Source organism: Notothenia rossii, assembly GCF_949606895.1.
Source record: "Notothenia rossii genome assembly, chromosome: 7".
NCBI lineage: Eukaryota > Metazoa > Chordata > Actinopteri > Perciformes > Nototheniidae > Notothenia > Notothenia rossii.
In genome coordinates this window covers 69,249,200-69,271,867 of record NC_136905.1, presented here as the reverse complement: position 1 = coordinate 69,271,867, position 22,668 = coordinate 69,249,200, and the positions used below count along the sequence as shown (strand labels likewise).

The 22,668-nt window shown below is 43.8% G+C and overlaps 1 protein-coding gene across 5 annotated transcripts; it reads left to right on the top strand.

Annotated features, from left to right (window-relative positions):
• The first annotated feature begins 496 nt into the window (after positions 1 to 496).
• On the top strand, positions 497 to 20,723 carry ktn1 (kinectin 1). Of its 5 annotated transcripts, none has more exons than XM_079640331.1 (36): positions 497 to 663; positions 4,999 to 5,669; positions 5,757 to 5,912; positions 5,999 to 6,115; positions 6,219 to 6,337; positions 6,480 to 6,584; positions 6,721 to 6,861; positions 7,040 to 7,146; positions 7,812 to 7,956; positions 9,966 to 10,062; positions 10,200 to 10,384; positions 10,503 to 10,592; positions 10,693 to 10,730; positions 10,821 to 10,911; positions 11,182 to 11,250; positions 11,354 to 11,391; positions 11,514 to 11,604; positions 11,751 to 11,819; positions 11,911 to 11,948; positions 13,020 to 13,110; positions 13,231 to 13,340; positions 13,443 to 13,539; positions 13,729 to 13,769; positions 13,891 to 13,981; positions 14,754 to 14,840; positions 16,723 to 16,812; positions 16,924 to 17,010; positions 17,087 to 17,176; positions 17,257 to 17,349; positions 17,461 to 17,529; positions 17,646 to 17,729; positions 18,157 to 18,240; positions 19,110 to 19,193; positions 19,289 to 19,384; positions 19,493 to 19,603; positions 19,705 to 20,723. In XM_079640331.1, the coding sequence occupies exons 2-36, from the start codon at positions 5,000 to 5,002 to the stop codon at positions 19,732 to 19,734; spliced, it is 3,801 nt and encodes a 1,266-aa protein (XP_079496457.1). In that variant the 5' UTR covers positions 497 to 663; position 4,999; the 3' UTR covers positions 19,735 to 20,723. The 5 variants fall into 5 exon arrangements, with proteins under 5 accessions (XP_079496457.1, XP_079496456.1, XP_079496455.1 ...); XM_079640330.1 differs by having other exon boundaries at positions 6,207 to 6,337; positions 13,732 to 13,769; XM_079640329.1 differs by having other exon boundaries at positions 499 to 663; positions 6,207 to 6,337.
• The last annotated feature ends 1,945 nt before the right edge of the window (positions 20,724 to 22,668 follow it).

The window sequence follows — 22,668 nt, the reverse complement described above, 5'->3', positions numbered from 1 at the left end:
TTTTCAGTTTTTAGGTCTCTCAATCAATAACAATAATAATCCACTTTGTGTCCAACAACGCCCTTTAGCTGTTGTACAATTACTGTAAATGATGGCCTCTGGTGTATTGCTTAATAATAACAACTGTTCATTTTGTAATACATGTAATGTAAAATGTTGTAGACAATGGTAATTTAATTTCAATTATTTAAGAAATACGGTTGTTTCCCTATTATAATAAATGAAAATCAATTGTCGTTAGGTCACAAGATACCACAGATAAATGTAGCTGAAATGAAAGTAGTGTGGCTGGTTAAATACCACTGCTGTGCTCTCTGTAGTGCTGTTTTATGGACTTTGGGGAAGTGGAATGACCACTCCCCTCTTTGATTTGATCGAAAGTAAGATTCATGAGCAAAGGCTGTCTTGGAAAGGCGGGCATATCTCTTTACTTAGCCTTGCTTACTAGCTGCCCCGAACGGTGTGCCCGGAGTCACAAAACAAGCGCACCAAAGCATCCTGAGTATGACCCGCCCCCGCGAACCAGAAACGGCAGATAGTGTGACGGATAGCGCAGAAGAAAGCCAGGCTGGAGCTGCCCTGGGAAGTCAGGAGTCTGCCGGAGTCAACGCAGAACAACGCCATTTAACCACCAGCCACGGGAACAGCAAACTAAAGCTACAGGTATGCCTCAATTAGCTGTTCTAGTTGGTATCGTGTATTCCGTCAACAGGCCGCACATTCCGGTCTCACCGCGGCTAAGCTCTCACCCAGGCCTGGGAACGGCCCTCAGGACTTGAGCGGAAGAAAGAAGCAGCAAACCGGGTCACAGATTTCAGGAGAGAGGGAGGTTGGGTCACCAGCGAGGCGAGGCCCGTGAGGCAGAGGTCCACGCCTCCACACGGACTGAGTGTGTGGGAAGGAAACACAATTGTTCCTGCTAATATGATAGCTTAATCAGTCTATATGTGGAGTCGTCCTCTGTACCAATAATTGGATTGGTCGGCTAACGTTAGTACCTGCCTCACGTTAGTTGGTTAGCTTTAATGTTAGCTAGCCCATTCATCATGCTGAGCTGTAGCCACTCTGAGACGAACTTGAGAGGCAAGCCTTTTCCCGTGTGGATAATACAACTACTACTACTTGTAGCAATGTCCGGGACCACTATTTAGCCCCCACTTTTGTGCTAATAATGTCGGTAAAGTGTAACTATTCTTATGCTCTTATGGTTTATTCCATTATAACGTGTGATTTATAAGCTAATCTGGGCTAGCACGGAAGATAACCGCTGTAGCTAGATCAGTTCTGCTATTTCTGTGATTGCAGGCTGCTGTATCCACAAGTACTCTATTTCTTACTGTACGAACAGCTGCCATTACATATCTTGGTTCAGTAGTGAGCACAAGGCCGGCCCCGGCGATTAGACATGACGAAGCATGCTGGGACATTTGGTACTCAACTACACTGAACAGCTCTTGTTGAATTGTGAGGAGGCTCAATGGAAATCTAAGACCAGTTGTGGTGTTATTACTTTTGGTATTTAAATGAACAATACTTAGGTTGGTAGCTTTACTAAACCTTGAATAAAGAAATGAGTACATATGTGAATATAAATGTCACACTGTGTCCTAATGCACGTATAGTTTGTTGATCTAACTTTGATGCTGAAATCCTTCAAGCACCCTAATTGCCCCACTTTGAGAAATGACGAGTCTTTAAATGTATGCCTGAGCTTGATACATGGTATCAGTTTTATCTTGTCAGCATCATTGTTAATTTCCTTGAGCTATAGCTTCAGATAAGCCTTATCTAGGGTGTCTTAGTTGTACTTGATTCAACATGTTTTACACTCAGGAAGAGCAGATTTGTTAATGTTTTCCTACTGTCTGTCTGTGGACTTTGCTACTTGTTTATAGTTTATTACAGGAATTGTGATTGTACATTATCATTTGTCAGGCAGGCTTAACTATTCAAGGAACCACCTCCCAATTTTCATATCTATCACTTGTAAATACATTAGTTTTTTTATGGCATGCAGCCATTTAAACTTTACTGATAAAGGATAACACTATCGGATAGTTAATATAGTTTCATAGTCTTCTTTTGTTGTGGAATCATGCCTTTTTAAATGATTTGCTACAGGGCTTATTATTTATATCAAATGTTGTAATACTTAACCTTTTCTGCCATTTGCCTAGCACCAGCACACCATCTTTGTCTTATTTTGATGTTGTAGTCCAAATCTAAATCTAACTTGTTATCTTTATGTTTATATATATATATATATATATACATATATATATATATCCTGAAAAATTGCTTTCTGTGCTTTCCTGGACCCTTGATTAGCTTTTTAAGTGAATTCTTGCCATCTTAAAGTTATAAATTGCTGCCTGTCCTGATTTTCAAGTACTGTCAGCACAGCTTTTTAGACTCGATAGTTATCAGGGCTTCCCTCTCTGTCCACGCCTGCCAAATCAGGAGGCCTGGCCAGCCAAGTGGCTAGATTCCGAGGAGCCAACAGCCCGAGAGGGCTTTGTCCCCCGGGCTCATTCTGATGCTGGGACAAGGCTCGGGCTGCACAAGGAAACTCATGCCCCTTCCTCTCTGAGGCCAGGGACTAAAGGGAAGCAAGCAGCCTTCAAACTTTTACAACACTTACTCCACCCTTGATTATTACGCCCAGAAGCAATGTTGCTTTATTAAGAGTTATTTCTTGTCTTCATTTGGTCTGACATGGAAGTTTCCTGGATCCCAAAATGAATGAATGTAACATAACAAAGAATGTCCTCATTCAGGAGCCAGTGAATGTTAGCAGTTGTTACACAATTCACCCAGGGTGTGTGTGGTATGTAGTACATGATGTACTATGGCTTCTTTATGTCTAATGACTTATTTAAAAAAACTTTGGCCTGGTTGGTTTATGTCCAGTTTTAATATGGGTACAATCTGAAGTCAACTGAAAGCCTTTTTTAGCCTTGTTCTGTTGTTTATTACACTTGGTTTGGGATTTCTGTAGTGTCATTTTAGTACGAGGCATCTTCCAATGAGGTAGCGGGTAAAACATCATATTAACACTATGCATTAGACGGCAACAGTTTTAAACTTTTCCTTTCTATAATGGCATGGGTTATGACTCAGTGCTGAGTTTCCACAGCACTCTCTTAACCAACAGCTATTTCTCTGCTCACTGTTAACACATATTTTCTATCGGTTTTTCCTTCGCTGCTGCCTATTGAGTGTGTAGGAATGCATGCCCTTTGACACAGTTACCATACAAAGATCTCTAGAAAAATGTACAGTTATAAAGCAAACATTCCTAATAACATAGTAAGCCTATCAGATGTGTTTGCCAGACTCAAAGCTTATATAATAATGTTTTGGTCTATGCTTAAAGGGAGATCTTGGTGCTTTAAAGTTCAAAACCAGTTTCAAAAAAAGATATGTAAAACTATTAGATATTGTAACATACCTGGTAAATCTGTGTGTGCTGTGGAAGAGGTTTTTGAGGTGTGACTGAAACGGGGTCATCATTTAACTATAGGGCTAAGCTTGTCAGTTCGAAGGAAGCCCTGCAGTGGAAAGTTATTCTTAAATGTATTACCATGGGTAATCTGCTTAATCCAAATGACTAAAGAGGTCTGCTTTAAGACACGGACTCCCAAACTAATTACTGCTACAGATCCTTGGTATAGAATGGGATTGGTCTCCACTTCATGACACTCACTGTCGCTGCCACCCTGCAGTGTTGACAAAACAATGATGCTGCCGTCACCCAGGTTTTCACAGAAGTGATGGTTTCTTATGTAGTGAAAGTTTGCACAAGGCATTGCTGCTGTGTGTTGCACAACGTACTCTCCAGATGCAATAATGTTTAAAAACGAGTTCTACTCTGCCACATACGACATTGCAGCACCACCTCAACTATTTTAACATCAAACATGCCACCTGGGGTCTGATAAGTTTGAGTTAATAGAATAATATGTGCTGCAAGAAAAAAATCATATGAGTGTGTATAAGACGATAATCAAGAAAGTGTGTAAGCTCATTCATTATTCATATACAGTCTACGTCATCTAAACAGCCATTTTCTCAGTGTCATTTTTGCCAAGTAGTTGTAATTATTTACAGTTGGTTTGGTTTATAGGGGGTTCTAGTCAGCAATAAGGTGTCTCAAATGATTACTGCTTTCTCTGCATTGATTCCACCCCAATGAATTTGTACCGTGTAGCCTTGAGCAGACAACACATAGTTCCTAAGAATGTCTTTGACTTATCCTAACGGATGTTGTCTCTAAAGGACCTCTCAACTCTGTTAACTTTGCCTTTGATAGAAGAAGAACCTCCTCTCCGTTGGCTTAAAGCAGGCAGGGGTCAAACTGCAGCTGCAGCAGACCTCAGTGTGTGACACATGCATGTGTGGGGGTGTTTTTGCCTCTTGCAAATCCATGCTGATATGAGTTTCAAATACCACCGTGTCGCCTTTGTGGGGGTTGAAGGAGGGGAAGTGACTAAATAAGATAGTGAGCCATCTTCTTTTAAGCCTAGTTGTCACTTGGATGTTCTTGACCTATTTTGTCCACTTTGTGAGCTGTATGAAGCCACGTTAAAAAAAAGGATTTTCCAGATGGAGAAGATATGTAGCTGTGTTGGTCTTATCTCATTTAATCATATCACTTGGAGGATAGGCTGTCACACCTCCACCTACCATACCTCATATCTGCACCAGTTCACACTTGCAAAAGTTAGAATAATTGAACAGCAGGACTGGTATAGGATGGAAAGGAGCAGCAAGCTGAAATCCCAGATTACATTTCATAAAATATGTGTGCTTGTCTGTTCTTGTGCTCTCTCGGTTTGTAGCTGAATTTGCCAGTTGCCTTCTGTTGGTGGAAAGCTATCTCCACAATGTCACACATTCAGTATGTGGGAAATGCACATGCAATTTGGTTGGTGGTTACTTTGAACGATGAGGCCAAAATAAAATATTGATCCCTTGTTTCTTTTCCAAACCTTTCAGAATGGCGCTGGATATCTATGACTCTCAGTACCTGCTCATCCTGGCCCCCACCCTGGTCATAGCCCTGATGTTCCTCTTCTTCTGGCTCTTCATGAAGGAGACCTCCTACGATGAGGTGCTGGCCCGGCAGAAACGAGACCTCAAGCTACCACCATCCAAGCCAGACACCCGTAAGAAGAATGACAAGAAGAAGAGCAAGAAGAAGGAGAGTGCTAGTGGAGGAGGCGGCAGAGGTGGAGGAGAGTCTGAAGAGGATCTGCAGGACTTTGATTTGGCTGATGGTAACAACGCTATGGATGTAGAAGAGGAACCTACACCAGTGGCTACACCAGATCCAGCTCCAGAGACACCTACTCCTTACGTGCCGGTCTCTGTGTCACCTGAGGCTCCTGTTGGTCTGAGGGAGAGGAAGAAGAAGGACAAGAAGGCCGCCAAGGCTGCTGCGGCTGCTGCTGCTGCAGCTTCCTCTGAGGAGCCAGAGATGAACGGATCCAAGCCGGTGAGCCGCAAGTCAGAGCAAACTCTGTCTGCGGGCAAACAGTCCAGCCCCCCCTCTCCCCAGCTTGAGGTTGAGGTCCAGGTCCAATCTGTCCAGGCTCCTGTCCAGGCTCAGACACCTCCCCAAACCTCTGGGAAGAAGAAGGACAAGAAGAAACAAAAAGCAGAGCCTGGTGAGTAGCCTAGCGCACTGTTGAATGTGGGTGTGCATCTCGTAGACAGAAATAGCTAACTCTTTGATTCAATAAATGATTCCTTAGTTGCAGTGAATGACCAGCAGCCTGAGGCTAAGTCCGAGCCGGCCCCAGTGAAGAAGGAAGCTCCTATTGTGGCGGAAACCAAAGTTCTGGACGGGGCAACCCCTGTTGCTACGAGTGGCAAGAAGAAGAACTCCAAGAAGCAGAAGACTGAGCATGGTAAGGCTGATACACAAGCAAAGTAATATCTACATTTCTTAAACCAAATCCTAGTATTCTAATCAACCACTTTTCCTTCAATCCAGTCGACGAAGCCCATGTTCTGGCTGACTTGGCGGCTTCTGCCAACCACCAGGCAGGTCATAACGACGATGCACCCGCTAAAGGGAGTGGCAAGAAACAGAAGAATGAGACCGACAAAGGTGAGAGGGAAAACAAGTCTGATCCCTCATTTGGTTCTGTTTGTTGTGATAACATGCTAAATGGTGTTCCCTATCGTATGTGTCTGAACAGAGAACACCGGGGTGAAGCTGAAGGAGTTGCTGTCTGGTCTGTCCAGCCTCGCTCTGTCAGAGGCCGAGGCCGTCAGTGTGATGACCCTTCTCCGGGAAAAGAGCCCTAATGCTTTGGATGCCTGCTTCAAAGTGAGACATTAATAAGTGAAACATAGAGAAGAAAAAGTGTGGGGACGCAAAACATTTAATTTTTATTTCGCAGGAGACATGGTACTTATCGTTGAACCAGCTATGACCACTTTTATTTTAACGTTATGTGTCTCACCACCAGTCTGCAGCCAGGCCTGACCCAGCTCTACAGGAGCGAGAGAGACTTCTTACAACTGTACAAGAGGAGGCGTCCATTGCCAAGGACAAAGTGAAGCAGCTTAGCCAGGTCAGGATTCCCGTGTTCTACCTCCTGAATCACATGATGTCACGACACGATTTTATTCTCAACTTATTCCCCAAATGGAGTAGTACTTTTAGTCTCAGTGTAAAGCTTAATATTTTGTTTTTCTACTGTGCTGTAGGAGCTTCATGTTGAGAAGCAGAAGACATCCCGGGTGGAGGCCGTGATGAGGGACCAACGTGCGGCCGTGGAGAAAGAACTGGGGAGCATGCAGGGCAAAGCACAGGGCAGCTACCAGGAGCTCCAGTCCATGCAGATCAAGGTGAACAGATTTCTTACATAAGCATCAACACTTTCCCATGTTGTGGTTTTATTATAAGCACAGTTTCACATTAGACAACATTACATAGAACTAATACAATTGGGAAAATCCTGACATTTGAATACTTTGAACAAATCCAAAAATGTTGTATTGATACTGAATCCTCTTGTATATGTAGTTCCAGCAGGTGAGGGAGCAGCTGGAAAGCCAGATCACTCGACTGCAGCAGGAGAACGGCATCCTGAGGGACGCAGTCAGCTCTGCTACCAACCAGATGGAGAGCAAGTGAGTGTTGCACTGCAATATCTGCTACTGGTCATGCTTCCTACATGTCTTATCTGCTCATCTTCGTAAAACAATATTATAATGTCATCATTGTGTTCTACATTTTCCCTTTCTTTCTCCTGCATGTGTTGCTCACGTTAAAGGTGGGGTATGTAAGTTTGAGAAAGCGGCTCGAGATACACTTTCTGTTGTATTCCATGGAATGCTCTTAACATCCCGATAGCAATGAATATCTGAAGTACTTTGACAAAAAATCCATACAAAAATGTCTTCTGAGGAAGCCGTAGTACTGTAAAAAGCACGACCAATCATTTTAGCCAGCCCAGTTAAAGTAACTGGCCTACCTGCCTGTCAGCCTTCCATCTGTGCACAAACTTATCTCGTGCCCTCATTGGCCATGTGCACGTTCGTGTGTGTTGGAGGAGGGGCTCTGCAAGGAAATGGCAGATTTTTTCCGGCTGTGTATTTTCAAATTCTAGCGATCTCGAGCTGGTTTTTCCAAAACTACCTACCCCACCTTTTTAAGAGACCCATCTGTATGCACAGTTACATAATGTGAAATGCCACATACATGCTATTTGTGGTGTGTTTCATCAATACATCCAACCAGGATGCCCCCTCATCTATTTCCACATCTATCATTTATGATGCTTTTTTCTCCATAGGAATTCAGCAGAGCTGAACAATCTGCGTTCTGAGTACACCGGTCTGATGAAAGAGCTGGCAGACAACAACAGCAAGCTGCAGCAGGAGGAGCACCAGAGGAAGTCACTGGAGGTCAACTACAAGCAGAACGTGTCCCAGCTGGAGGTACGCTAATCCCGATGCACAATGTGTTTATATAGCTTCAGTTTCCCCAGCTGAGACAGAAATGAACAGAGCTTTTTAATATGGGCTCAGAACAGTCTCATAATACACACATGCACACAGAAGGATCCACACTTGTGTTTTTCAATGCACACACAAATGTGTTCAGTTTCATATGTAAATAAAATCCAGATACAGAAATACATTTTACATATGTATTTTTGATCCACACATATTTGTTTTCCGTTTAAAACCTCTGCACCTGCAAACACAAACTGCTTTCTGTGCATGGATCGCTGTGCATTCGTGTGTGGGTTTTTTGAGACTCCCCTGACGGTCAGCCGATTCGTACTTGTAATTTTTTCTATCTATAGCCAATCAGATGTCTCCTTCATTCTAAGCCAATCACATGAGCGCGCCCCCTCAAGGGTATGATTTCTTGTGTTCATGACACTTCATATACGCATTTCGCGCAGTCCGGTGAGCTCGTTAAACAGAGGGCGGGGCATCAGGTGATCATGCAGAGCTGCGTGTCTCCGTCAGACTCAGCAGCTGATCTGATATCTCTCTCGCATCCGGTTATACTTCACTCGCGTTTATGTCCATATCGATCAGATCCAGCTCTCCTGATCGGCCTTTATAGAGAGCACCGATCAAACTATTTAGAGTGAATATCGGCCGATAATGACCGGCGGGGCTCCCCCCCGTTGACAGTTCACTGTCTAGCACTGGCTTCGTAGTCCACTGATCGATTAGGCTAAGCTAACCTGTAGCTGCTCCCTCCACACTCACAACAACTTCATACAGACATAAATAAAGCAGCTGTATTCGCCAAACAGGAAACACACATTTAAAACGGTTTTGCCTGCCGTTTTTATACACAAGCATTCATTAACGGTTCGGAAAGTGGCGATGTACCTTAATAATATAAAGGCTTGTATTTGTGTGCATTTCTTGTTCGGAAACTGAGAGTGGAGAGGTGTCCTGAGATTAGCGCCTGCAGGCAGGCTCCATGGACCTGTCAGCTCCGGACTGCGCAAAATGCGTGCATGAAGCGCTACGTCATGAACGCAAGAAATCTACCCTCATGGGGGCGCGCTCATGTTATTGGCTTAGAATTGAGGAGACGTCTGATTGGCTATAGATAGAAACAATTACAAGTACGAATCGGCTGACCGTCAGGGGAGTCTCAAAAAACCCACACACGAATGCACAGCGATCCGTGCACAGAAAGCGGTTTGTGTTTGCAGGTGCAGGGGATTTAAACGGAAAACAAATATGTGTGGATCAAAAATACACATTTAAAATGTTTTTTTGGATTTTATTTACATGTATGAAACGGAACACATTTGTGTGTGCATTGAAAAGCACAAGTGTGAATCCTTCTGTTTGCATGTGTGTATTGTGAGACTGTTCTGAGCCCATAGTTTAAAGCCCTGGGCCGTTCCGCACAGCTTCAAATCTGGTTGGTGGGTGTGGAAGCATTGCCGAGGAAATGGGAGGAGGTTGTAGTGGAAGTCCTGGGGAGGGGGTGTGGGAAATATAACCTGGGTTGGAAGGATTGTGTTGGCTTGGGAAGCAGGAATGTTAGAAGCTTTGTACTGTGTATGAATAACGCTTTCCTGTGAGACACCCAGATCAGCCTTTCCTGTCTTTTCATTGAACTGTCCACGATCAAAGATGGAAAATATTGTCCCTGGCTCTATACACAAGAATCTCAGCAAATAACTGGAGAGTTGAGATGTTCTTTATTGCGCAGACTTAATACAAATCAATTAAAAATGCTTATGATACACTACACAGTTTGCAAGATCCCGAGTTGTGTTTGAATTCTTGAGTCAACAAAAGGCTTGTTGAAGGTAGTAGGAAGCCATAGACTCAGTAAAGATATTAACACTGAGATCAAAAGGATGTTATTTGTTAGTTTCCCTTTAGTGTGGCAGTACAAGACTTGTTTTCTATTCAAATGTTTGGTACAATTCAGTTAAGTAGATGTATCTCTCCATCTCCAGGCTCAGCTGCAGGATGCGAAGAGAAGCTGGGAAGAACTGCAGAAATTCCTCCACAATGTCAACACTGAGAGGGAGAAGCTCCAGGCCTCAAACCAAGGTGATGCATCCTGTTGCGTTTGAGATGAAATCCTTTGTAGTTTTCTGAATACATCAAAGAGAAATCATTAGGTTACATTCAGCAACTGATGGTGTGTGTGTGTGTGTGTGTGTGTGTGTGTGTGTGTGTGTGTGTAGATCTGCACAGCCAGCTGGTTGCAGTGGAGACGGAGATGAACAACAAGAACAAGGAGATCCAGACCATACACAGCAGCCTGAATGAAGCCATGGTGTCCAAGGAGCGGCTGGAGCAGAGAGTAATGGAGCTGATGGAGATGTCACAGCACAGCATGCCTGATGACGTGCTGCAAGGCCGGGTTCAGGTGAGCCTCCACAACATCTAAGACGAGGCACTTTAGAACTCTGAAGTGTTGATTCTATATTTAGAGGAAGCAGAGCAACCCACACTTCTTGTCAACTAATACAGACTGTGTTTAACAGGACCTTATTAATGAAAACCAAGGTCTTCAGCTCCAGAGCGAGACCCTGCAAGTCCAGAATGAGGCCCTGCAGGCCCAGATGTCTACACAGGTAAACGGGTCAACGTCATTCAGTTTTTAAGTCAGAAAAAGAGATGCAGCCTGCGCGACAGTATGAATTTAGGCTAATGTGTCATTTCTTTCTCATGTAGGTCACCCATGTCTCTCACTTTGACGAGCTACAGAAGCTGTAAGAAACACTTTGACCTTTTCAAACATATAGAACAGTTATTCCTTTTTGAAGCTGTTTCTCATGCACTCTTCCTGCTGTTCCCCTCAGATTGGCTGAGAAGGAGTTGCAGAGAAAGAGTCTGGAGGATTCTCTAAATGCCGAGAGGAGCGGTGGGGCCACTAGAGAAACCAGTATGCAGGTAAAGCCGCTTTATCTACAGCTTCCTATACAAACATTGCATCGGTTCATTCGTCTGCTGGAAGTTGGTTAACATGTTCTCGGCCTATGGAGAGGGGATATGGATTGAGGACCATATACACCGCCCTGCTGGAATGAACAGTTCACATCTGCACATGCCGAACAGATATCATTTACTCCACAGTTTTATAACCCTTTGACAGAGTTATGATTATGTCTGTCAGATCCTGTCATGTCTCAGTGAAATACATTCTGTTGTTTTCCTCTGCAGGCCTTGCACAATGATAACATGTCCATGAAGGCAGAGGTTCAGAATCTGCAGAATCTGATTTCTGATCAGGTTAGACATGTAACTTGACTGTTTTTCCAATAATGAAAAGGCCCCAATGTGTTTGTGTTCTTCTCTTTAACACACCCTCTTGTATCTGTCTCTCCCCATGTAGACTGCCTCCCAAATAGCCTTGGACCAGTTCCAGATGAGGTGTGTATGAAACATATTTTGAACAAGTCAGTTGGTTAAACGTGTTGGGCTAGACGTGTCACTTTTATAATAAGTTCTAAAGAATAACCTGATGACCTTGTCAAACATTGCTTCCCACCCAGTGTTCGGGAAAAGGAAGACAACATGAAAACTGTGGAGGACCTGCTGGAGAAGGGGCTGATCGAGGTGGCCAACAAGGAGGAGGAGCTCAAGGTGTTTTCTCTTTTGCTGCCTCACACACTCTCTTACTGACATCAGCAGGCTTTCAGTGACTCTGCATTTCCCTGTTTGCTTTGTAATCACAATCCCTAATGGGGGGGGGAAGGAAGATCTTTAAGTCATTTCTCTCCCTGATGCAGGCTGTAAGAGAGGAAAACAAGGGACTAAAACAGGAAATGGAGGCCTTAAAGACGATGGTAGCGGAACAGGTGAGATCTCTAAAATCTTTACGTAAAGAAGTGGCTGTGTTTTTCACACCTCATTCTGTATTTTTTAAATTGTATATTTCTCTCATCACAGGCACCATCAGAGTCAATGATGGAAGATCTCCAGAGCATGTAAGATCACTCAAGTTGACTTTGGTGTTTTGTGATCACCCAGCCCTTTCCGCTACACACTAATGGCGCATTTCCACTACAGCGGGGTTTAAGCGTGCCGTGCCAAACCCGGCCCGTTATTGGTTGTGTTTCCACTAGGGGTAGTATCGGCTATCGGGTACTGTTTCACAGTTTTTCTGGCTCTCCAAAATCCAGGTTCTTTCTGGGCCAACAACCGGGCTGAGTATGCTAAACTAGTGAGAGAATCGCTGGCAAGGGGGCTACAACAAAATGAACATATTTGACCGTGATTTAATTGTAATGCATGTTTCAAAATGATGCCGAAGTAACAACATACTGATACCGGTTAGTAAAAACCATGAATTAATGCTTTGACAAGTCTGCAGACAGACGGCAGGTGGAAAACCTTTTAAAATGCTTGTTTTCTGAATGGAGATTGGCTAAGCTAACGTTGTATATGCTCCGACCGTCCACACTCACAACAACGGCCTACGGACATAACTAAACCAGTGACTGTATTCGCCATGACACAGACAGTCTGGGGTTTGTACTTGTTTAACTTCTGTCTAGTTTCTGAACAGATACGAGGAGCTGTGAGCTTGAGTGCTAACAGCTAATGGCTGATGTTGGTTATCTGTGGTTCGCATTGAAGATGACGTCACGGTTCCGCTTACACTGCGTTACTATAGTTACTGCCCCAGCTACTAAACTGTAATGGAAACGCAGCATAAAGTGAGCCTAGCCTAACTATACCGTACGAGGCCCTGCAGTGGAAATGCGCCATAAGACACACTGACCAACATTGACTTTAGTGTCCTTAACACCAGACAATAGATGAAGAACAGCTGGTGTCGGTCATAATGTCCTGCTATTTGCCCAAGGCTAATACTTGTTCTACTGCAGATCAAACTCATTCCCCCTGGCCACTCCCTTGACACACCCCTGATTGTAATTATCCACTGTCACGAGAGGCTGTGTATTCTTTAATGTCCTTTCTTCCCAGATACCTTCTCTCTGTGTGACGTCAAACTGTTTTAGTGTGACCAACCTTTGGTTCAATATGCTTTATAGGATCCAGGAGAAGGATGTGAAGCTAAAGTCAGTGGAGGAGAGTCTACAGACGGCACAGGAGAGCAGCTCTACCAGAGAGAAGGCGGTAGAGGTGTGGGCTTTTCTCTTCTAATGATATACTAGATTTGCACATTTCACATAGTCTTCATGATATTGTTAATGTTGTCCAGTCCTACTTTGAGCTCTTATCTAAATACATGTTGTCTCTCAGGCTCTGGAGCAGCAGTTGGCTGCCCTGCAGACAGAGATGGAGCTGCTGAGACAGAAGGAGACAACACAAGTGTCCAGTTCTGATGCCGAGCTCCAAAAACTCCAAGCTCAGTAGGTTAACCCCCCCCCCCCCCCCCCCCACACACCTTAACATGAAGTTGTTCAGCGCTTCCTTCACAAGTGAGTCTAACGAGCAGCACATCTGACCCACAGACTGGCAGCAAAGGACCAAGAGATCCAGATGCTGCAGGCTGAGATGAAGGCAAGGACAAAGGCAGTGAGTGAGCAGGCGGAGCAGATGCAGCAACAGGTGAGGAACACCGCAAAGGAATTCTGTGCAAGTGTGAAATGTGTTTTGGATTAAATCAGCAACATTCCTCTAGCTAGACAATATGAATTGGACAACAAATGAATTTGGATGAAAGAGCTCTTCTGACTTTGGTTCATGTTTGAATTTGTCTTAAATGTTGTTCTTTTTTCTTTTCCCCTCCTCAAATAGCAGTCGCAGGCAGCAGTGCCAAGCACAGAGCTTCTATCAGCGTAAGTCATGTTGCATTCCATATGATGTATCAGAACACATACATTTTCCACATGTTTTCATTTCAAAAGGCCCCTAACTATATAATGATTCACAATGAGTTGTTATGTTGTTGTCTGTCAGGTTGTCAGAGAAGGACAAGCTGGTCTCAGATCTGCAGGCTGAGCTGGCCGAGCTTAGAGACTCCGTGGAGCTTCACAGGAAGAAGAACAACGTAGGTTTCCCACAGCGATTACCTGAACTGTATTACACCAGTATCTGGTCCAGCCCTATGAGACATCATCCCCCTCCCCTTGTGTGGTACCCTAAACACTCCCCTCACACTGGAGTCACACACTCCCCTGCATACATCCATACTTCCTGTTGTCCACCGCCATTTAGTCTTGCTTGTTTTGCTTCTTCTTTTTTATATCAAATAGAAAGCAAACACCACCTTCAGCTGAGGTTGTGTTCTAAACATAATGCACATCAGCACAGATGTTTATCTTGATTTGAATAGCTAAAGCTCAGTGTTGCATAACAGGGCTCCCAGCCTACTCCTGATATGCTGCCATTGGCCTTCACTATTCCGGCAAAGCTTGTCTGTGCTTGTGGGTGATTCAGACTGTTAGAGACTCGCCTACCTTTTTATTCTTTAAAGTTGAATTTAATTGAAAATCAGGAATTTCTTTTCCTTCATTGTTGTAACTACTATATATATTATTTCCTCCGTTAAATGACTCACAGAATATTGTTACAATGCACATCTTGCACACTATGCATGTTGCTGTGACCCACACGTGGTGTGAGACTGGGATTCTCAAGGCTAGTTGTTCATACTTATTTTTAGCCGTTGGAGCATGGGTGATAAGCAGAGTGTAGGAATGTAAAAATGAGAAATGCGTTCGGTTTTTTGTATCACTCTACCAGTCTTCATGTTCGGGTCACTGAATGCATTTCCTGGGGCTGAACTGAAAGTAGTATTTCTCTGGAACTGACCAAAACAGGAGCTTCGGGAGAAAAACTGGAGTGCTATGGAAGCTCTGTCAGCCACCGAATCCATACTTCAAGGGAAACTCAGCAAAGCTGTCAAGGTTCGACACCCCCCTCCCCCCCCTCAGTCTGCTTCACTCTAGTTCCAATCTGATGCATCCCCCTCTAAAAATGCTGTTTTTTGCCATAATCGACCCAGTGAGATTTCTTTTTTCGCCCATCCATTACAAAGCTGCATACTCATTTACCTACCTCTTGCCCCTCGCCTCTTTTGTTTGGCCTCAATTGGCTCAATGCTGAACTCTGCTACTCCCCGGGAGAATCTCTGACTTAATTAACTCAACACATATTTTTGCTTGAAGATCTGAAATATAAATATATAAAGAATGTTCCTGGCTGATGCTTGGAAATGAGTGTGCAGTGACCTAGACATTATTTCATTAGATGTCATTGGATTGATATCATTGTAATCATTTCGGCCGCTTCCTGTCTTTCTGTCATGTCACTCATTTCTAGCATGTTTTCCGTTTTGTGACATCCGTGCTGTCAATACCAGTTAATCAGTCAATGAAAATCTGTTTAATTCACTGCCATTTAAATGCCAAAGGGATCATTCGAAACGTTTGATGTGGCCTTATGTTTCAATATGCTCTCAACCCGCGACTGAAAGACTTTTGTAACTAAATCCACCGTGTAGGTCATGTATCTGGAGATCCCTCAGTGAAGACATAGAGTGGGTTACCAGATAGCCTGTCTATTAACAGTAGCAGTGAACGTATATCTGTGCCCTCCTTGTCGCCTACATTAAGAAAGCGTAAATGCTGAACCGTCAGCACGCAGCTGCTCTTCTGCCATCCGAGTTCAGTAGAAAGCACCTCCTCAGAGCCGGGCCAGGGAGTTCCTTGGCAGCTGTTGTGTACTGTCATAAAACACTGGTTGTATTAAACTTGTCTCAGAGCTGTCCTGTGACGCAGTGTGGTAATGTGAATGGTTGTGAGAGTGCCAGCCTCAGAGTGACAGTGCAGGAGGCCAGATTACTGTTGAAGGACTGCATTTCCTTTTACGTATTTAAGAGTTTCAAGGTACATGAAAGAAGGTTGATGTGTTGGTGCTTGCAGGAGGTGTGAAGCATGTGATCTGCTCTGAATGGGAGGTTGCTGACACTCAGTGTACGATGGGCCTTTTGAAAGATGCTGATGTTTTCTCTCAGGGTAATTGGAAGTAGGAGTGAGACAGCGTTTATCCTAATGCTTTAAAATTACAGTTTAAGATCATGTTAAGTGAGTAATTCCTGTGACATTGATTGGAGCCCCATGATGGATGGCTTTTCAAATTAAATCTTAATTTAATCAGGCAGTCGACTTGAGACCAAGCTTTATTTTCCAACCGAGTACAAGAAACACTCTTGAATGCAGTTGGCAAAACTGAAACTACACAATTACACTATAAACAAGGAATAAAAAGGAAACCGCCAGATAATAAAGCTTCAAGATCTCAAGGGGAATGTGAGACACTATAGGTGTATAGCAACTGAAACCACTTATTCCCACATGTGTGTGTACATGAGGGATATCAGAGGTCAAACAGTAACTACATTGTGCCCTGTAGTTACTTGATTTATGAAAGAAGTGGTTGGAAGTAGGTTGGCAGCGTTAATATATTTGTATACATAAAAAAGGCTGGTTGGTATATTGTTCTTGAGTGTAAGGAGGTTCATGAAACAACAATGAGTATGAAATGTGTCATTTATGAAATGGCATAATGCACTATGATAAACGAGGTTTATCAGCAGAAGTGTCGATTATGAGGGGTTTAAAGAAAAATCATGGTGTGAATGAAAAAGCAGAAAGGTGGTGGTCATCTGCCCTGAGGACGCCTGGACTTTGTCTTCGAATCGACTGAACTATTTGAACTTTGGGTGCTCAATCTCCTCTCCTCTGTTTTTATTCTTTTTCCTCTTTGCCCCCTCCCATCGCCTTTTAGGAGAACCAGACAGCACTGGAAATGTGTCAGGCCGAGTGTCGAGATGTTCTGCAGAGACTTCTGCCCCACGTGCCTCTGCCCAGTGAGCAGGTAACAGGATATTTATCACCATGGAAATTGTATTCGATTACCCGTCTTACATTGTTGTACTTCTCCTGTGTATAGATGTCCCTTGTTTATCTTTCTCTTCCTTTCTTCTAGAACCACCAAGAGTGGCTTCACACATTTGAGGGGGCAGTAGCTGAAAGCTCAGCTGCACTATCCACCCCTGCATCAGGGGACTCTGAGGTAAATAAAGTGGAAGTGTAAATGTTAATGTCTTTCCTCAAACTGAAGATATCTTAAGCAACTTCCCTCTCAACAGAGAGCGGCTGAGAAGCTGAAGGAAGCGGAGGAAGCACAGAAGATCCTACAGAAAGACTGCGAGACGTACAAGAAGGTGTTGGCAGAGACGGTGAGATGAGCTTTTAAAATGTGTGCTTTTATGGTGGTCTCTCGTTCCAAACTGAGCTGTCATTCCTGCTGCGTCCACAGGAGGGCATCCTGCAGCGCCTGCAGAACAGCGTGGAGCAGGAAGAGTCCCGCTGGAAGGTGAAGCTGGAGGCATCTCAGGGAGAGCTCAAAGAGGTGTGTGTTCAAGTAACAACTCCCAGATAGCACAACAGATCACTGAGCAGATATAGTACTGCGTGCCTGTTCCATTGTATAACTCTTCTGTGTCTTTTTTAAATGTTTCAGATGAACCAGAAAGTCACACTTATGGATCAGGAGATTGAGAGACTAACTGAAGGGGCCGAGTTGGAAAATGTAAGTCTTCCTAAAAACGCTAATTTCAAACTTACACCGTTGTTCAGATCACCAGCCATGTTACATCCTGGTTTGTTTCTGTCCTCACTATCTTTGAACCTCTCTTTCCCCTGCAGCTTAGGAGAGAAAAGCAGCACTTGGAGTCTGAGCTGGAGAGGGCAGAGCAGGAGAGCGCCACCTATGTAACAGAGGTCAGAGAGGTGAGCACATACCTCTCTGTTTGGATCCCTAAATCATGTCGTAGCAGCATCATCCTCCTCCTGTGACAAAAACATGAGTTGTTGTTTGTCACTTTTATGTTCATTTCCTGTTTTGGATGTTTGTTATTTTCTGTTTATTGGAGGCAAATGCACACAGACACTGAAAGCACACGTGCTCCACACTGTTAGCAATCTAGCAATTAGTCTACCAAAGCCTGATTTACGCCACCTAGCAGACTAACTTAATAGACTGCTCTGGGTAAATGACAGTCACGCACACCACGACCCTGTGCTTTATTCACCCCTACATGGCTCTGTTAAATACCGTTCCCTTTCTGTTCTCATGGCCTGATTAGCTCACAGAGTAGATTGTCCTGGACCGACTCCCACACACTCCCATTAAACGTCATCTCAAACTCAATTTCAGCTCAAAGATCTGTTGACTGAATTGCAGACCAGACTTGATGGCTCATATACAGAGGCGTTCAGACAGAATGAGGAGCTGAATTTGGTAAGCGGTGTTCACCCTCTAGCTAGCGCTCCTTTTAAAGCCTTTCCCTTATTCCGCTCGGCAGTGGCTCTGCACTGCTACAGGACGGGGATCTCTCTATTCTGCTACTGGGGGTCATCATCTGTAACCTCAAACTTTACATTCAAAAACATTTCTGTGTTTTTGAGATTGAGGGTGATGACTCTCCTTCACACTTGGAGAGACTAACCCTCCCTGCTTTACACTGGCACCTTATCTCATGCCTGTTCAGGCTACTAACTGCAGCTTGCCTTCCTTCTGCAGAGTCCCCAAACAACACTTCATTTTGTGCATCTTCAGCTGAAATCTTAACATATTACACTCTTCGGCCTTCTCACAAACCTTGTCTGTCTGATTGTCTGTCTATTAGCCATAGTGTCACTAAACGTATGTCTTTGATCTCCATTAACAGTTAGTCGATTTTTGACAGTTCATTTGCATGTCAAAAATGAGACTTGAACACAAAAACAACAAGCGTTTAAGTTTTGCTACAATGCATCTCTATATTTTCTGGCAACAATGCATTTAACCTTTGGCTTTGCAAAGTGCAAATGCTTGGTTATAATTGTTATGTAAATATAATTCTAATACGGTTTAAGTTATGTATTACTCATTTATAGCATATACAGTTATTCAATTAAATAATCATTAGATTACCCTAAATAACTGTTAGTTGTAGTGCCACTGTGCAAATGTTGAGAACTGTAATGAACGCATTTTATGTTAGCAGGAGGCTCTGAAATAATGCCTTTTCTGTAAGTCCAATGCTAGATTTAAATGGGATTCCCAGGTGATAACGGAAAGCTATAATGTGCTTTAAAACATGTGCTGAGTGTCTGTTTTTATTCCAGCTGAAAACCCAGCTCACTGAGACTCTGTCCAAGCTGGAGACAGAAGAGAGCGAGAGGCAAAAAGTGGCAGGTGACCTGTACACGGTAAGAATACTTGTCATTATTTCACTACCGTGCTGCAACGAGTCCAACTCCAGGCCGCATTGTTAACAAGTGTAACTTCCTGGTCCCTAATGTAGGCCCAGCAGTCTCTTGATCTGATCCAGGGGGAGCTCTCCAAGGTGACGGAAAACGCTGATGGCCTGATAGAGAATAGCAGTCTCTCGTCACAAACCGTAAGAGCCTGGTGCACTTTGGGTGTTTAAACAGATTCTGGTGTATTGTTTTTATGTATGGTGACTAAGTGGATACGTTGAGCTTAAACCAGTCATTCTGTCTGATAGGAAGAGATTGACAGAAAGGAGAAAATGACTGCAGGACTAAACCAAACAGTTAGAGAGCTGCAGCAGCTGCTACAAGGCGTCAGCAGGAAACTCACCAAGAGAGAGGAAGAGGTAAGGACTGCTGCGCTGCTCATTTTAGTTTCATTCTTTCAAATCGCAGCGGTGTGTTTGAATGTGGAGACTGAGCATTGTGCATTTGTGTTTCCCTTCAGGAGGCTGACAAAGGTCTGCCCAAGGTATAGTGAGAGGACGACAGACCCCCCCCCCCCCCCCGCAGCCACCCTGACTGCACTACAAAGACCACCTTTGCCCTTCGGTCTTATCACTTACACCGTCACACCATACTGTAGCACCCAGCCACCCCCCTTTCACCCAACCTCCGTCACCCCACCTGTACTGTAGGCGAGCCTCCATCTGACTCTGGCAGAGGCGCTGGCAAACCCTCCCCCCCCCCAGTCTCACTGCGGGGGGGGAAGGCAGAGCTTTCTTTACTCCAAACACTCCAGACACTGTACCAAAACAAACTACTCCACTCCCACCACATTCCTGTTTTGCAGCAGCATCGCCAGTTAATTTTTATTCTAAACTTTAAGATGACACCCAGCCTAATTTAAACTGCGTGGCGACCATTCCTCTGTTTGAAACGCCTGTATTTTTCAATGAAATCCCTTTTTGAATACTGCAGTAGTTTTTGTTGTTATTTGTCTAGGGGTGGCAGTGATACAAATGTCCAGCTTGATGGAACAAACTTTGGGTTTTCAGTACTTTTTTTCTTAACTTAAAAGATATGTATTGTTTAAATGTTCAAGTTAGGACCTGCGGAAATACATGTTGATCTGTTTGCCTCCTCACCAGAAAACTATCAAACTGTGCATCATCGTGCGTTCATGAATTCATAGCTCCATGCATACCATGGCTTACTATTGGGTGGGAGAAGGGAGATCATAAGGGGTCAGGGCATATCAGAAGGGTCACTACGTGATTTTTAACTTAGGAGATGCATGGACATATTACATGTAGTCTTTACTGCAGCTCCAGAGAAGGCTGTGGAAAGAGAAGGCCAGGTCAACAGTGTAGAGGTTTTTAATCCTTCTCCAACTACTTTAGGAATAAGCGTCTCATATCATCTGTAATCAACACTCGCTATATTGTTGCTAAGTTCATTAACACTGAAGATTTCTGTTCTTTTTGTAACAGGCGATGATAATAAAAGGGATGCTTGATAAATCTGTCCAGCGTACATCTTTTTCTTCTAGCGCACTTCTTTCTCCCCACCACTGTGGGGCAGCATGCTACCTTAGTTAATATTTCAAACTGTGATGACTTGTAGCCTTGAAAAAACGGAAATGACAAAATCTTCTAAATTCCCTGTACATTTTAATCATGTTTGTCATGATGTAGTGATGCTATTTCAGGTAAGTGGACTGTATTAGCGCAGAGTAGGTGACACACCTTGCTGCCTAGATCAGGGGTTCCCAAACTTTTCAGCCCGCGACCCCCTGTCGATGATGGAACATTTTGGGGTGTGACCAGTTTCCCGTGAAGGAAACGTACGGTATAATCCTTCAGAACAGGAAACTGTTTTCTCAGCTCCTGCCTGAGTTGTACAAAAATATTCCAACAGTTACAAGATGTGAAAGTAAGTAAAATGAAATAGCTTACCAATAACCTCTGTTAGTCTGCTTCGGTCACTTGTTGATGCTATGAGTGGTTGAGTGTGAAAGTGTGTCGCAAACCCAGATGTGCTTGGGGTGTGTTTTTCCTTTTTAACATTTCTTTGCACACTTTCTATTTTTAATACAAGGATTAATACAGGTTCTGTGTGACTGGACCTGACTCTGGGTATCTGCACAGAAAGCTCTTGCTTTCATCTTCTGCATGTTAAAAGACCTTTTTTAAAACAACAGGACTGTTGTGCCGGCTGAGGGGGGGGGGGGGGGTCAGGGGTGCGGGGGTGCGGGGGGTCAGGGATGCGAGCAACATGGGATCAGCACATTCCTCACATTCTCCCACACTGTCTGTCATGCTGCAGTCAGCTGATTGGAGATCTGGCGTTCACCCTCATGGAAACCTCGCGAAGAGACAGGAATTACTGTATCTTCAACATGTTTGTCATTCGATAACACAAGTACCTTTCATAACGTGTTGCTGGAGGCTGCTGTTATATGTACACAGTCCTCTAACTTATTTACCGTCATGAGTTTAAATACCTTGATCTCTATGAATGAAATAAACAAGCTATTTGCAATACATCTCATTGTATGATGATCTCTAAAACTGAAAAATTGATGATGATTTTCTACAGTTCTGTCACTTTTATCCTTTTATAATGTGCCTCACAGTTCTTGGAAAAGCCTGTCATAGACAATGAAGGATTAAAAATGGTATTGAAATTTGCCCGAGGTTACACTTTGTCAGGTACTTACAAATAGCCCCATGACTTCCAATGAAGGTCTGACGTATGAAGCCTGCCAAAGAGCAGTGAGGAACTTAATAGGGGCTTTATCTTTCCTATGTCATCATTGCACACACTTGATCTCAATTGCGCAATTTAGCTTGTTGCGGTAGGCCTCTGCTTTGCATGCTTCTTGCCTGGTAACGTTAAACTCCTCCTCCTAAACATAGATTTGCACTCTCACTATGCCAGCACAACTACAGCAAAGCAGCAAACTCCCTGCATCTGCTCTCCATCAGTGTGGTATGTGCTAGAGAGCCTTTGATCTCCCCCCCCCAAAAAAAAAAAATCTGTGTGCGCGCATACGGGAGGGTGAGTCAGTCAGACACAGAAAAGACTAGTGCTCGTTTACACAGACAATGCCAAATGGATGAAAGCAAGCGGAGAGAGACAGTGGCACAAAAGAGCAGTAAACATTCATTATACCCACAGCTTTAAGTTCAGCCCCTAGGCCTACAGTTAAAGGCCTAATGCAGCTTGAGCCTTTGCACAACTGCTGAAGGAGCTGAACTCCACTCCTCTGTACTATTAATGGACAAGTATGTGCAGCTATGAACGGAACCAACAAATGCCACGGATTAATCTGTGTTGTACTGCTCACAAATTGGATAACACATTAATGCATCTTATAGAATTAAAGAGTTTAATTAAATAAGGGTGGGGATGAAAGTAACTTCGTGGACCCAAGAAAACCCCTACTACCTTTTTGTTTTTGTGTTAT